This window comes from Macrosteles quadrilineatus, unplaced genomic scaffold (genome assembly GCF_028750875.1).
Source record: "Macrosteles quadrilineatus isolate MER2022 unplaced genomic scaffold, UCM_ALF_1.0 Scaffold_9__3_contigs__length_116548681, whole genome shotgun sequence".
NCBI classification, from domain to species: domain Eukaryota; kingdom Metazoa; phylum Arthropoda; class Insecta; order Hemiptera; family Cicadellidae; genus Macrosteles; species Macrosteles quadrilineatus.
Genome location: NW_026542602.1, coordinates 71,492,173 through 71,507,605, shown reverse-complemented (window position 1 = coordinate 71,507,605; position 15,433 = coordinate 71,492,173). Strand labels below are relative to the sequence as shown.

Here is a 15,433-nt window from a genome sequence, read left to right as displayed (position 1 = left end):
TTTTAGCTAATAAGGACGTTTATCAACGAAGGGAAGTGACACGCTAAGCCAAGCTCAGATGGAGTGCAGAGCACGGGTCGTGTAAATACAATGCTCTGTCAAGCTGGGGAGAGAATATTGACAGGGCGATCGGGAACGGGTCAAATAAACCCTGCTTCAGTAGGACAAGTAAAAAGGGATGTTGCAGAGAAAACCCGTATTGTATCAAGTATAATATAGATTGTAATAATACACATGCACAGAATAATACTTTGCTGTATTCAAGAGAAACTTTTCTGGTCTGCGGCTCTTGAACAGTATTTTCTCAAGCAGCGTAGATACTTGGTGCCAAAATACATAACAATTTTCTTAGAGATTCCATGAATCGTGAGTTGTTTTCTAGTAGGTTTTTTTACTTTATTTTAGCACCACTTGGGTGTAGGGTGTCCCATCAAGAGGTTGCTATTTTGACGCATCAGACATGCTACAAGCTTAAAACTCCACAGCAGCAACAGATGCTCAGTAGAGAAAACACCGAAAAGGTTTCAAATTCTGTCAATATGTTGTCTATGATTAAAAAAAGAAACATTTTTGGAGTGAATGCTGCAAAAGAAAAAAATTCCACAAAAGTCCTAGTATCCTAGACTAGAAGACTGTTTATTTTTGGTTCATATCTACACTCCCTCATTTATCAAATGTGAAACTTGAATTTTGTCTGCCAAAAACGACATCAAAGTTGCAGCCGCTTGATTAAGGAATCATTCGAAATTTTCAGTATTTCTGAGGAAAACAAACTCTTTTATAATTCCTAATTTTATAATTTTATCCTGATAACTTGCCAACTCTTGATAAGTAGTTCAAAACTCTTGACGAGACAAATTTATTTGCCTGGCCCACCAATTACAAATTATCAAGAGTCTACTGTATCAAACACCACCTCCCACCCACTTTATTCCGAGCAATCAGAACAAAATGGTGGATCATTAAAATAAAGGTGTGTGTTTGCGTTTTAATACTTTTATTTGCAAAACCATTTCAGATTTTTTTTTCACGGTGCTTTAGTTAACAAAATTAAAATAATGATTGGTATCGGATAGCTGTCATAGTAAATGGGATTAATTTAATTCATAAACCTTTATTCAAACTCATATCCTTAATCACAGTGCAATTTTTTTATTACGTGATCTTTTTTTTCTAATTTCATCCCTATTGTTGCTCTGGCACGTACTTATTCATCAGAATCAAAATAAGTGCGTTGGGTGTATTTTTTAATTTTACATATTTATTTATTATATCTTTAGAGTTTCAATTCTGTACCGTTTTCGTTATGTCTGGTGTAAGTGTAGACAAACCATTTGTGGGGTTTTCACTTTTACTTTCTCCCCCTATACCATAGTATATGGAAAAAGTATTGTTTTCGTCAAAATTTTCTAATTTGAGTTTTGAGTGGATATATTTGTTTTGGGTCCCCCTGGACCCAAAAAAAGTGGTTTTCGAAGTGATGTCTGTGTGTGTGTGTGTGTCTGGATGTGTACAGAGCTAGGGATTACACCTGTGGTCCGATTTCGATGAAATTTAGTATGTAGGTTCTAATCCATGGTATCTCCAGGAGTTTTTTCATTCTTTTGAAATTTAGATTTTTTATGGGGATTTTCTCATAAAACCCCATAAAAAACCGGAAAAATCGGATTTTCCCAAAAATGGCCCGAACGATTTTGATAAAAATTTAGTATGTTATAGTCCTTTAAATTCCGAACAAAATTGTACAAATCCCATTTCCGTATATTTACTCTCACCGCTTACACATGATAAAGGTTGTTGACAAACTTATGGGAGAAAGTATGTGTCAGAATGCTGATACCGTTTATTTTAACCTATGTGTATGTAATGTTTGAATGAATTTATTGATTAGGGAGGTAGGGTTTGTTTCAGGCATGATAGAAAAGCACTTATCATTGTCAATATTTTTAATCACCATTTTAGGATGTCTTACAAGATTTAAAGAGAATTTCACATAAATCAAGTCTATGGCAGCAATCTATGCTGAATGCATTGCAAAATTTGCCCTTAAAACTCAACATTTTTGGCAGCTCATCATAATATTTAATATTTATTTATGTTTGAAAAATATAAATACATGTAGGCCTAAGTTAAAAAATATTTAACTGTAAATTATAGCTTTAAAATAAAGAGACTTTATAGTCGCTAAAAATGTTGAATGGTGATTTCTTGAGTTATATTAACATAGGAACAGGTTCAAGATAACTGGTATAAAAAAGAGTGTTTATATCTGCATTTGAGATGAGCTAAAATAATCCTAAGAGTTATCCTGTATTTTCAGATTAGCTTGATCCGTGATTGTACGCCCAAAAGGGACTTTTGTACATCATCAGAATTTAGAACAAACAATACATGAAAAGGAAAATTAGTTTGAAACCATCTTGCTTGAAGGTTTGGTAACTCAAAGACTAAATAACTAAAAACTATGGTAAGTGAAATTATCAAAAGGGAACTAAATGTGTATTGTTTGAAATACTATTCAAATATTGTAGACATAAAATTTAAAAAAAAGTTTTTTTTATTTGATCATCATGGAAAATTTTTTAATAGTTTACTTTGTTGTGTCTAATTTCATTTTCATACCTAATACATGGAAATTCTAAACATGCCTAACCAAGTTCAAAACCGATTTTAATAGCAAAGTTCTTTAGTTAAACTTATGATTAAAATAAATTTGTGAATACCTACAACCAACAAACAAGATCGTTCTTTGAATCAAACTCTTTCGAGATCAAAATCTAATCTAGATAATATCAGTATAAAAATCATCGTAAACCTAAATCAATTTGAGGACTTAAGTAAACAAACACATAAACTTACTTTATATACAACCTATTAGTAACTTTATAAAAATATAAAGTATCCATGAGACACTTAAAAAGCAATATCAGGGAACCTCGATGCTTACAAACTAATGGAAGGATGGTGACGAGCCATGGAACCGCCGCTGTTGCAGTTGAGAGAAAAATATGTTTTACCACATGAAGTAAAGAAGAAGAATGTTTATAAAGCTTATGGCCAAGATTGTGCGACAAATTCTATAAATCGCAGGTGATACAACTGGTGGACTATTTTGAGTCGAACCATTTAAAAACTGTGTTTAACAGAGAGGTGGTTGCAGTCTGCTAAGCAAGAGTTTTGCATTTCATCCTAAATGTGCGATTGATTACTGTGTGTGTGAGTGTTAAAGCATTTTTCCTCCCCACAAATAGTAAAATAATAAATTACCATTTTGTAATATGGCAACAGTTCTAAGATTTTTAAATAAGGTGTTTTGCATAAATAAATATCTGTATGAAGTGAACAACAGTATTTCCTGGCTCTGGCAGTAACAATCAATATAGCTAGTTTTTTACTCAAATATGCGATAACTTTAGTTATTTCAATGTTCACATTTTGATTGCTACTGGAAGTTTGGTTTAAAAGTTAGTTTTGTGCAAAAGCGGGTTCCACGGCAATCAATCATATGGCAGGACCTTACCCAGAGTGAGGATTCATCACAATCTCAGTCTGACAGTTAACGAACATTAACATGGCACAAACCTAACCTAACCTACGAGATAACAACATATTGTGATGGAATATATGACAACTAATTTGATATCAAAATGATGTTTTAGTGGACTCCTTGTTTGCGATACCTCGAGAATAGATAGTTCAGAATTTTGGTAAAAAATGAATGAATACATTCAATACCACGCATTATGTGTAACAAATTTGTGAAACAGTAGGATACTGAACAATAATGGAACACCAAAAACAATAAATGCAACAGTGTTAGATTAACTGTATCTCATTTGATTATAGGCTACGAACAAACAAGGTAGGTGTGGTAGGAAAATCATACAAACGTGAACTTTCCAACCATCCGAGGCCACAAAGGATTCGAAACGGGAGGGAAACGTTGAGAATTGTTATCTAATGTGAGGTTCAAGAGAAATCAAAAGTGGATTCCGGTATATTTTACATGGTTTCAAATCAGAATCTTAGATAATCTTCAGCTTCCTTAGTTTAAAGGGTCAAAGCTACCCTTAAATTCAACATTTGTTTAGAACAAACCGATAAACTAACGGGTATTTAAAAGAGAGCACCATGGCTTGCATAAATTATCACAACTTACCAATCGCTCACTCTGGGAACGTAGAACTAACAACAACTAGCCGACTTACGTATGAACGAGAAACTTAAAACAACACAATAACAACTGAGTATTATACCGCCTCAATGTACATTAAAATTGCGAGACAAGAAAAATGGTAATAGGTGGAATTCCATATGTGAAAAATAGAATGAAAGAGGTTCCACAACAAATTTAGTTAAATTGCATATTTTAAAACTGAAACTGTTAATGACTTTTGTGTTTTGAAATTTTGTTTTAAGTAAAGGTTTTAAGAGATCCTGTTGTGGATTAAGAAACAATCAAGATTATATATTTTTACAGTCATGTGAATTTAAGCTAATGGTAACTTTACCCAAATTAAATAGTTTTCTATGTACCATAACAAACAATGGAAGAAGAAAAAAAACATTGGATCACCTACAAAAAGTTATTTTTCAAACATGGAATCCCAAATTTATAAACACGTAAACCTACATGCTCTTTCACTTACTAATCTTACAGTATCATTCTAAAGTAAAAATATTTCTTGAGCTTTGTACAATACTTAAGATTAAGATAAAACATTAACAGTCTAAAATTTTACAATAAAATACTGTGAATTATTTACAGGGATATAACGTCTTTTTATAAAATATATACACATTGTGTGGTGGCAGTTCATTGCACAAAGATTTCCTAGAATGGTAAGTACTAAGTGTAAATCTAACATCATGGCCTACAACTGAATAAAACTTTATTAAGGAGCGAGTTTAACAATGCTGTCACTTTCACTGCTAATTCATGTAACTTAGTTGTTATAATTCCCAATCACAAAAGAAAAATATTATTTTTTATAACCTTATTTAGATTAAATGGATAAAATCTGTAAAATACTGTACATACGATAAGTGGTAGTTTCCAAATGGTGTGTAATATTTTCTCTGTACTGTTTGATCAGTGGTCATCATCTGAATGTTTATACTTTGTACTGTGTTTAGGCCGTATATTAGCTTTATTTTAAACATATCCTCTGATTCTTTGTTTAGTTTACATTTACGTCAATATTTTGTAACCATCATGGCAACCCATAAGGCCAATGTTAAAATTTAAAAACTTTGAGCTACTTTTTGTTTTTTTAAATTATCATAGGCATTATCAAAAATTGAAATTGTTTCGTCTTAAACCTTCCAAACATTTGTTGAAACAACCTTAGTAAGTTTTCCTAAGACATGTTCAGCCTATATTCAGTGATTGTGTTAGAAAGTTTGCATTGAAGCCGATCCCAAAGAGCTTCGCTTTGCTCCGTTAAACAAAGCGATTAATTTTGTATCAATATGAATCCTTATATTAAGGATCTTCCTTATTTAACAAGTAAATAAAAAAATATATATACTGTATTCAATTTGAAATAACTTGATTGCACTATTAATACATTTTAACAAAAATAAATAGTAGTGGCACCAATAAAGATTTGTAAAAAAAAGGTATTTCCATTCAAATCAATGAAATAGCAGGTCAAGAAGCATAACTAATTTGTATCTTTTAAACTTAATAAAATTAGAGACGATACAATCACACTTTAACTCTATAACAACTTAATATTGCACGTTTTAAAACACTGTCACCACACTTTAAACAACATATAAACAATTTAAAATATTTTAAAACTGAAACAACTCTAAAATATTGGCAAGTATCTCAAACTTGGATAAAACTATTTTGATTCACTTAAAGTGAACTTATAAATCAAATAGTATACCGTATTTTAAAGCTATAAAAGTGTCTAGGTAAACCTAATTCGATATTACATAATAACCCTGTCTTTTAACGTCTTTATCTAATAATATAAGAGGACATTCTTCACAATATTTACGTTTGTGAAAATCTTGGATACCCCGACTTCCTTCTCACAGGCACTAACTTATCCTAGAACTACCAATAGAATATGGTTCTTCTGATATCACACGTTCACATATTGCTCATAGTGCTGTTAGCACCATATGTTAAACTATTTCAAATCAGTCTAGATTTTAAATATTTAATGCAGATGGTTAAAATATTATTTGAGTGTATGTAGTTGCAATATCACAATGAGATGGGATTAAGGAGAGTATTTCTAAGTGTCAGTCACCTTATTGGTAGTGAATTTCTCAACTCTTTTACTAATGTTATATGAAACGTGTTTAACTTAATATTAATCTTTTAGAACAGATCATTTTATTAAAAAATACTGAAACTAGTTAAAGTTTTACAGGTACTGTAATTTGATTACAGGTACTAAAGAATATCCCAAACTATTTAGATAAAAATCTTAAAGTTTTATTTAAAAATTAAACTATTAGTCTAAGATTGTTCAAGCAATAGCTGCAACTCACAAATTTTGTATCTCACTCATAGAATTCTGGTTACTTGTAAAACTGGGTATATTACTACACAAAATTTAGGCATAAATATTTTTGCATTTTAAGCGCCTTTTATGTGATGGTATAACAAATTATAGATCTAAATATTTGTGATTTCTAAGGGCCAGCAAGGAAGAGCATCGAAGGGTTTACTGTCAGTCTCGGCCACTAGTCATTGGACCACAGTGGGGGTGGGGGGCAAGGAGGGAGGAGGCTTAAAGTCCTGCATTTGGGGGGAGGGAGCGTACTGGTAGACTGGGGCGCTTGAGTAGCACTGCGGGAAGTAAAGTTCCGGTTTAACCACAGTGTTGACGGTAACGTTAGGGGACGCTCTTTGCTTCACATCCATTCTGCGTTTGCTGGCGTGGGGGTTCATATGGTTCTCGATGTGCCTCTTCACCTCCTGGTCAGTCGCGAAACGTCTTCGGCAGTTGGGCATTGGGCAACAAAACGGTCGGTCGCCCTGGTGCGTTCGCGTGTGTTGATCAAGAATGGCCTTCTGCCGGAAGTCTTTCCCACACTGGTTGCACTTGTAAGGCTTTTCGCCGGTGTGTATCCGGACGTGCTGGTTGAGGATGGTCCTCTGACGGAAGTTCCGGCCACAGTATATACAAGCGTAGGGCTTCTCGTTGGTGTGGATGCGCAGATGTTGCGTTAGATGCGATTGTTGTCGGAACCGTTTCCCGCACTCGCCGCAAGGGTAGGGTCTGGACTCTATGTGTATACAGCCGTGTTGCAGTAACGTTGACTTCTGTTTGAACTCCTTTTGGCAGATCGGACAACGCACGTAGAGTGGCATGCCGGCGCTGCGGCCGTGTTGTATCACATCAGGCAACATCTTGCCTTGACCAAACACGCCATGTGTCATCCCTGCAATCACATTATTAAGTGCTTTATTTCTCAGAATCGACATTGCTAATACAGTAATGATGAGCAAGCAAACTAACAGGTTATACAGTAGAACCTGGTTAAGAAGTGTCTCAGTAGGATTAGGAAAAGTCTTATTATCGAGGGGATCTTCTTGAGGGTTGTGTTATTAAGATCATTTCGGCCAGCAGCCGTGTCGTCAAGGCTGATAAAAGCACCGAGCATTTTTATAATGTGTATTGTGCATTTTAGGGTTTGGACAATTTCAACTGCCATAGACACAATAAATATATTTTAAAATAGCTTCCTATCATAAAAAGGTATAAAAAGCGCACCAACAAGTAATTTGACTAAAGTAATAGCTTCAAACATCGTTGTGGTAAGTAATGGCTTCTATTTCATCATTCTAGTGTGTACATTTAATCTGCTCAGATTTAAATAATTTTTGATGAACTTGTGGTATAGAAATTAGTTTTAAATAACCCTGATGAATTTATATTTAGCGTCATTTTATTTTCCTAATAAATTGCTCTAAGTTTTAATATCAATCAATCGTTTGAGTAGAACCAGGAAACTATTATATGACTACTAACATCTTAAATGTCTTTAGAACCTACAAACCCCAAAACTATGTGATTTTCATTATCTTTACTGTTATAACATTTATTTACTCCCAACACACAAATTACTTTTAAGGAAGATTGCAAATTTTTACTAGACTCAAACTTACCTTTGGCATCTTTGAAGTACGCAGGAAACTGGTTGTCAGGAGAAAATCCTTGAATGTCTCCGTTCTCGTAGCCTTGTTCCTTCTCCGAGGGGAACGGAACGTCCTGAGGCCACAACTGTCCGTTCTTGTAAACCAAGTGCGGACTGACGTCTGTAACATTACAACATTGTTAGTCTGTCAATCAGTGCAAACGCAGACTTACTTTATGCACTTTGTAATCTATAGAAATTCTTCAGTAAAAGTAATCAGTAAGTAATGTTACATAGTCAACTTTTTAAATTGTCAAGTGTAGGAGTTATAAGTATTATAACATTGTCTTATTATATTTAGTAAGAAAATATTAAACAAACCTAGATCTTTTAACATTTATAAAATTATGAATGTGACTGAGATGACTAAAAAACATCAACAGAGAAAGCCATCTTATTAAAATCTGAAAATTCATGTGTTATTTTACACTTTGGGCGGTAAAATATATGTCTTTAAAGTTTTAGCAGAAACATCATTGCATTTCTTCTAAAAGATTCTAGGAAAATACTATCTCAAAACAATTTGAGTAATTTTTATAGTCAAAATGATATTTTTGACTTCAAATCCCTCATTAAACTAGCCTATACAATTCAACAGAAAACACAACTTTTACCTAAGACGTTCATGCATCAACTAACAAAAAAACCATCTTTATTGTTAATTTGTTCATATAGACAGAAAAAAATGCTCATTCTTTATGTCGGGAGCAAACTGAAACTGGCCTTAATCAGGAATTAGTGATGAAAACTACATATTATGTGTTATGCTGGAAAGAAAATGGCAATAATTTCTTGTATTTGTACCCAACACTCCTTTTTGTTGTTCTATTAAATGGATTGTCATACCAATTGTATCAAACCAATACAATTTATAAAAGTCACTTACCTATTTTAGCTCATCAGGACGGTAAGCAATAAATGTATTTTTGAAAATGTTAATCACAAGCTTCAAAGTGTTGTTTCGACTAAATTTATATTTTCCATAAAATAAACGAGTAATGAATGTGAAAAGGGATTTAAATTGTATTTACTCAAATCCTTCTCATTTTGTGCACTCAAGAGAGATCAAAATACTATCAAGTTCCTAACACAATTTCAACAGTAGAAAATTGTAGTCTTAAAATTGCATTTTTATGTAAGGGGTTGTCACAAAACCAAACATGTTCACGATTGGACTTGAATTCCTAGTTTATCTCCTAAATTGTAGTTTTTACTGTGAAAGGTAAAAAGTACCTAGCAGAAACTGTTTCTATTATGTCTGTTTATAATCAATGGCTAATTTACTCATTCATTCACTCATTCACTGTCATACTGAACCTCAAAAAACGTCTTCCCATCCACACTACCCCTGAAATATGCCGAATTAGCCTATTATTATCATAGTAAAAAACCAACCGACTGTCCGTAGCACAAAATCTTGAATGTTTCAATTCTTTATTAGATTGAAAAGGAAATCTACAAAAATCATTTTATTTGAAAATCTCTTTATCAAAAAACTCTTTATCGTGGTAGGCCTACACAAATTTTTTCATTGAAAGAAAGTCACAAAGAGTCGCAAATCGATGACGATTAGTTTATTATGCTACTGAAACAAAATATCTTCAATTTGAAACCACGAATCAAGGAATAAGTCAAAAGCATTTGTGTGTCAGATTATTTAATGAAACAATAGCCTTTAAACGAAGGGTAACGACAACTGACTATATTACATTTCCTTCTGAGATTACGTAAAAATAGTCTAGCCTTAAAATTGGTAACTAATGTTATGCTTTTTAACTATAATCTCCAAAATATTTCCAACATTTAATTTTTGAAATCCACACGCTGTGTCACAGCTGGATTGATAGCTGAGGAAAAGCTGATGGAAGGATGGAGAAAATCAGGATGTAAAGAGAAAGGTAGACAGGACTACTGCTATGAGCCTGAACAGTAGGGAGGACCGGGGGTAGTATTGAAAGAGAGAGGATTGGAAGGAAAGGAATAGGGAGGAAATAGGAAGCTAATCAAGGGTTGGCTCGCCTTGGTGCGTTCGGACGTGCTGATTCAGAATGGCCTTTTGCCGGAACCGCTTCCCACACTCAGGGCAGCCGAAGGGCTTCTCACCCGAATGAATGCGCAGGTGTTGATTGAGGATCGCTCGCTGCCGGAAGGTCCTCTCACAGTACACGCAGGCGAAGGGCTTCTCGTTGGCATGTATCCTCAAGTGCTGCGTGAGGTGCGACTGCTGCCTGAATCGTTTCCCACACTCCGTGCATCCGTAGGGCCTCGAGTCCGTGTGTATACGCTCGTGCTGCAAAAGCGTTGATTTCTGCTTAAAGTCTTTCCCACAGGTGAGACACTTGAAGAGCCGAAGTTCGGATTTTCCCAGTTTCCCGTTGACAGTCTGCTGGTTGACGAGGTCTGGCATGTTGGAGAAGTCGTTGGTCGCGTCCACCGCATTGAGCGTTGTCAGCATGACTCCTGGCTGCTTGAGATACGACATGAAGCTGCCCGGACTGAGCATGTGTGGCCGGGTGTAGTACTGGGACATATCCGGCTGCATGGAGAAGCACTGTCTGTCCGGCTCCAGCAGTCCATTGGGTGAATGTTCTTGTTGCGTTTGCTGAGGTTGCACTACTAGTTGTTGAACTGCTAGTTGCTGATGCACTTGAACCGGGTCTTGTTGCACCTGAACTTGCTGACTTTGCAACGTCGTCTGTTGCTGAGGTAACATATCTTGTTGCATCTGTTGCATATCCTGAGTTTGTATCGACTGTGTTTGTTGTAATGATTGACTTTGCTGTATTGCTTGTGTTTGTTGTATACTTTGTGTCTGTTGTATACTTTGTGTCTGTTGCTGAATACTCTGTGTTTGCTGCTGCATAGTTTGCGTTTGTTGGATCGTTTGGGCCTGTTGTTGCTGACTCTGCACCATTTGTTGTTGGACGACCGACTGATTGACTAAGTCGTCTTCTTGTTGTGATGTTCCATTCACTGAAACAAAATATTTAATTAAAATAAATAATTAGTAACTTAGTTCTAAAATATTTGCAGATGTTTTTTATACTAACTAATTAATTGTTGAGATGAAAGACAAGTAAAATTGGATTGTCGGTTATGAGCTGCAATTAATTGGACATTCTGGCTGCTGCCCGATTAATTTCCTCCCTTAATTTGTCTTAGGCGTAAATTAATGAGATTAATGATGGCACAAAAGACGCTATAGTTGACAATAGGTTGTACTTTCAACTGGCTGGTTTAATAAGTTGGTATAGGCTATTCTGTAAAAATTAGTAATTTACTTCAACGGTCTATAGGTGCCTCAATTCAACCACATCCATTTTTGTTCTAACTTTACAATTTCATAGGTGTAGTTACAACTTTAAATAAGGATGGAATTTCAACTTCTAAAGACACCAGAGCAGCAAACAGAAAAAGCAAAGAGGGTCACATTTTGGTAATATCATCCTCTGGATTGCACATTGACATCAAACACAAAATATGTTTTGAGAAGCATAATTTTGCCCCAAATATGATAATTTTGGACTCCTTCTGCATTTATTTACATTGCTCAATCTGGCAACACTGACTTCTATCCTTAGTCAAAGCGAATACAAACCTTATAAGAAGCGAAATGCTCATGTTGAAAATTCAGCCTAGGATTTTTGAATTTTGGCAAGTTTTTGGGTGGCCACTTTGTAGGAAAGGCACGACTATTGCTGGCGCGCAGTGGCGTCGATGGGACCCCACAGCAGTGTGAGTGAGAAAAGAATCGGCGTAGAGAGGGAGGCGAGAGAGAAAGAGGATTGCGCTTACCTAGTGACGGCCGCACAAAGTTCATTTAGCCGGCGAAATCCAGTCTGACTTTTCCCCATACAGCATTTTGCTTCTTACAAGGTTTGTATTCATTGGTCAAAGATTATATTCAGTTCTGATGGTACTCACCCTGCAGTGTATGGTTGACAGGCTCGGTGTATGGGGAGGGCGTAGGAGCCTCGTGAGGATGAGGAGTGACAGGAGGACTGCCAGAGCTAGATGAGCCCTGCGGGGGTATGTATGTGTCCCCCACCCCCACTGTGGGGGTCCCCCACTGCATCCCTGGCAACTGCATGCCGCCCCGCTCCATCCCATCCTTGTACAGCACATAGGGAGCTCCTGTGTCTGGAAATATAACAATCGGTTAGACTCTTCCTTAAAACACAAGTTAACTTTACAGTAGCCTAAAACCTTCTTCACCACGCCCAATCAGATAGAAACTTTTAGTAAAAAGTTAGAACAGTTGAAAAAAGCTATGCACCAAGGAACTGTCTGCCGTGGCGTGGGTAAAGATAAAGTTGAAATCTTGTAGGTTAGGCCTATAACTTAATAATCATAATTTCATAAGTATTGTTGTCGATTGGTTTTTATTGAATTATCTACTGAATTATTTGCCAAATGCTTTGAGCCATCACTTAGGGTGTGTTGATAACCTAGTGGTTAGCGTCTTGGAATTTGGTACGAGAGGAATAGGTTCAATCTTCAACACATTCACAATTTAACTTTTACGCGTTCGGACTGACTTCCCTTTTAAAAACCTTAGTAATAACATTTTTACAAAACACCGTAGGCAAAGATTATAAAATTGAAGTTTAATTTTAAAATTTTGAATTTTTTGTAGGGCCTAGAGGGGAGTACTGTTTTTTCTTTAAAAAAGTAGGAGAAAGCATAGGCCTGCATTTGCATGTGACGTGCTATGAGCCCAAGAGATTATTGCGCCCCCAACAAACCTAAAACCTCTTGTGTTCCAGGGCCCTGGTCCACCGAGTGGCATAAGTTAAGTTACACTTTAAATCTGGTCTCTAATTATAATTTGATTGAATTTAATTTTCGTAGAATTTTTAATTCATCTTTGCTTTTAGTCATGGGACATCGGTTTTCTAGGGTAGTGGGATTTTTGGGGGTCATGATATTAATTAAAGAGTCCCTGCCAACAGCCAAAATTAGTGGTTGGTAGAGGGTCAACTCAGAATTTAGTTTTTATCGAACTGAATACTTATCAGACGTAAGTTACCCTAAGATTAGCCTACTGTACAGTTTATGTCAAGATGATAAGGTCATTAGTGTAACTTATCTTTATGTTTTCCAACTTATTAAAATACCGGGTACAGTTTCTTAACTGGGCTTTGCTAATATTGATTGAAACTATCAAATTGAAAATATTGATTAATAATCGATAGGCTACCTTTGAATTTTTGATGCTGACCCTGGTATGGCCTAGGTCTTCGTAATGTTATAGATACAGCACACCTCCAGTTTGAGCTTAATACTTTGTGCTGGCTAGGGGTTAGTCATTAGATTTGACTAAAGTTTAAGAATAACCATCTAGGCTAGCTAACTTAGGAATGTTTCATTTTTAAATCTGGCTAGGAGTAAATCAGTTTATACTTAGGCTATTAATAAGTCTGACTCGAGAATACATTTCAATACCTATGTTGAGCTCTTGACTATATTAAATAAATATTAGATAGAATGAATCAACTAAATACAACATTTAAGGGAGAGGAATGTATTTAAAACTTGTTTAAGTTAAACACTAACCCAGCTGCATTCCTGTGTAAGGGGAGGGATGAATTATGATATAGGTGACAGCCATTACAAAAGGCAAAATCACATTTTACCGCCCAATATTTTGCAATAACTCACGGAATTCATGACAAATTTGTAGTGGCACATTTTAAAACCAATTTTAATTCACAGCTTACTTTACACAGAGGTTATTACACATTATCGATTTGTTTACCTAGTTCATTTCAGCTAATACAGTACCGGGACACGGGAAACGTCTTGCGCGTAAGTCGTCTGCTACACAGCTGGCTTGTGGCTAGTGCCATGTATATCAACAAGACAGTAGACGTACGTTTTCCATACTATAAAAAACTAAAACCACTAACTGTCAACATAAACTGTAAAATATATAATTAATTTAATATATACTGACTACATTACATTTATCCTGTTAATTACACCCCAAGTTAAACACAAAAAAAATCTAACTCAAATTTGTTTTGTTATTGTTTTATTGAATTATCTATGTTATAGCATAGATAAAACATACTCCCTTGTGTTGGTTAGTCTATGGTTATAGTCTCATGTAGTGAGCTTATTAGTAAATTATTGCTACATTTTACTAAAATAGTTTATTTTATGTTACTTTCCAAAAATAAAATTTTCTCACTTCTTCTTTATACATAAAATATTTGTAAAACGTTGTATCCGTTTTATAAGAGTAAATAAATAGCTCAACTCACATTGACTTTGCTCTAAATACCAAACCTATTTTATTGCTCAAAATCATCAACTTTATGCCTAAGATATTGATATTAGCGTATATACCGTACAAAAAATATTAACAATACACCAACAGTTCCTAGTTTTTTGTGTTTTGTCTCAGTAGTCAGGGGCTTGGTTTTGGTTGGAAAAGAATCACACAAATAGCACTGACAGTCCAACAACTTTGTTTCGGTCAACCATAAGGACTAATTAACATCTATGGCTATTATTTCAATACCTTGGGCGATGCAGTACATGAACTGGCGAGGCACCTTGAGGCCCGCGGCCAGGCAGGCGGCGAAGGAAGCCGAGAAGTTGATGGCCATGTCATCACCGCCTTCTCCTACAACAAAACATACCCTCAGATGAAATAGAATAAATAAGATATCCTGAAGGCGAGGAATTAGTTCCGGTACAGGTTCATGTCAATTATGTGGATAAACATAGTAGTTACGATTTTTTTAAGATAATATATTTCAATATATATAAAAAGCAAAGCCCTCACTGACTGACTCACTCACTCACTCACTCACTCATCACTAATTCTCCCACTTCCTATTTACCTAGGAGGCTGAAATTCGGTACATCGATTCTTTGGGCATTAAATAGGAAAACTAAGTAGTTTTTATTCTGATCGGGCTTTCGGGCTCCGCCCCAGTGGCTCTGGAATTTCCCATGTTAACCTTATGATTTTTCATATTTAAAAGGAATTTCTTAACAGCTGTTTCAATTAAACAAGTTGGTTCTGTTCTATGATGTTCAATAGCATTAAAGTTACAAGGACTACCAACAGGGTGCAGCACTATTATTTTTTTAAATTTATGACTACAGCCAATTTGCAACCAAAAGGTGAGTGAGCGTAGCGAACGAACTTCAACCTGGAAGCGAGATAGCGTAGCGAACGAGCTAACCTGAAGGCAAGTGAGCGGAGCGAACGAGTTCCAACCTAAAGGTGAGTGAGCGTAGCGAACTAACTTCA

The 15,433-nt window shown here is 35.4% G+C and overlaps 1 protein-coding gene across 2 annotated transcripts in view; it reads right to left on the bottom strand.

Moving 5' to 3' along the window:
• Positions 1–1,944: 1,944 nt before the first annotated feature.
• Positions 1,945–15,433, bottom strand: part of LOC129002622 (zinc finger and SCAN domain-containing protein 30-like) — a 31,465-nt gene continuing 17,976 nt past the window's right edge. The window contains exons 2-6 of one of the 2 annotated variants that reach the window (XM_054430566.1): positions 14,693–14,797; positions 12,091–12,306; positions 10,270–11,139; positions 8,138–8,287; positions 1,945–7,410 (exon numbers count right to left, since the gene is read on the bottom strand). In XM_054430566.1, coding sequence (XP_054286541.1) covers positions 6,713–7,410; positions 8,138–8,287; positions 10,270–11,139; positions 12,091–12,306; positions 14,693–14,780 — 2,022 coding nt within the window. In that variant the 5' untranslated portion in view covers positions 14,781–14,797 and the 3' untranslated portion in view covers positions 1,945–6,712. Of the gene's footprint in view, positions 7,411–8,137; positions 8,288–10,269; positions 11,140–12,090; positions 12,307–13,722; positions 13,940–14,692; positions 14,798–15,433 lie in introns of those variants that run through there. The other variant, XM_054430567.1, reaches the window with a different exon arrangement.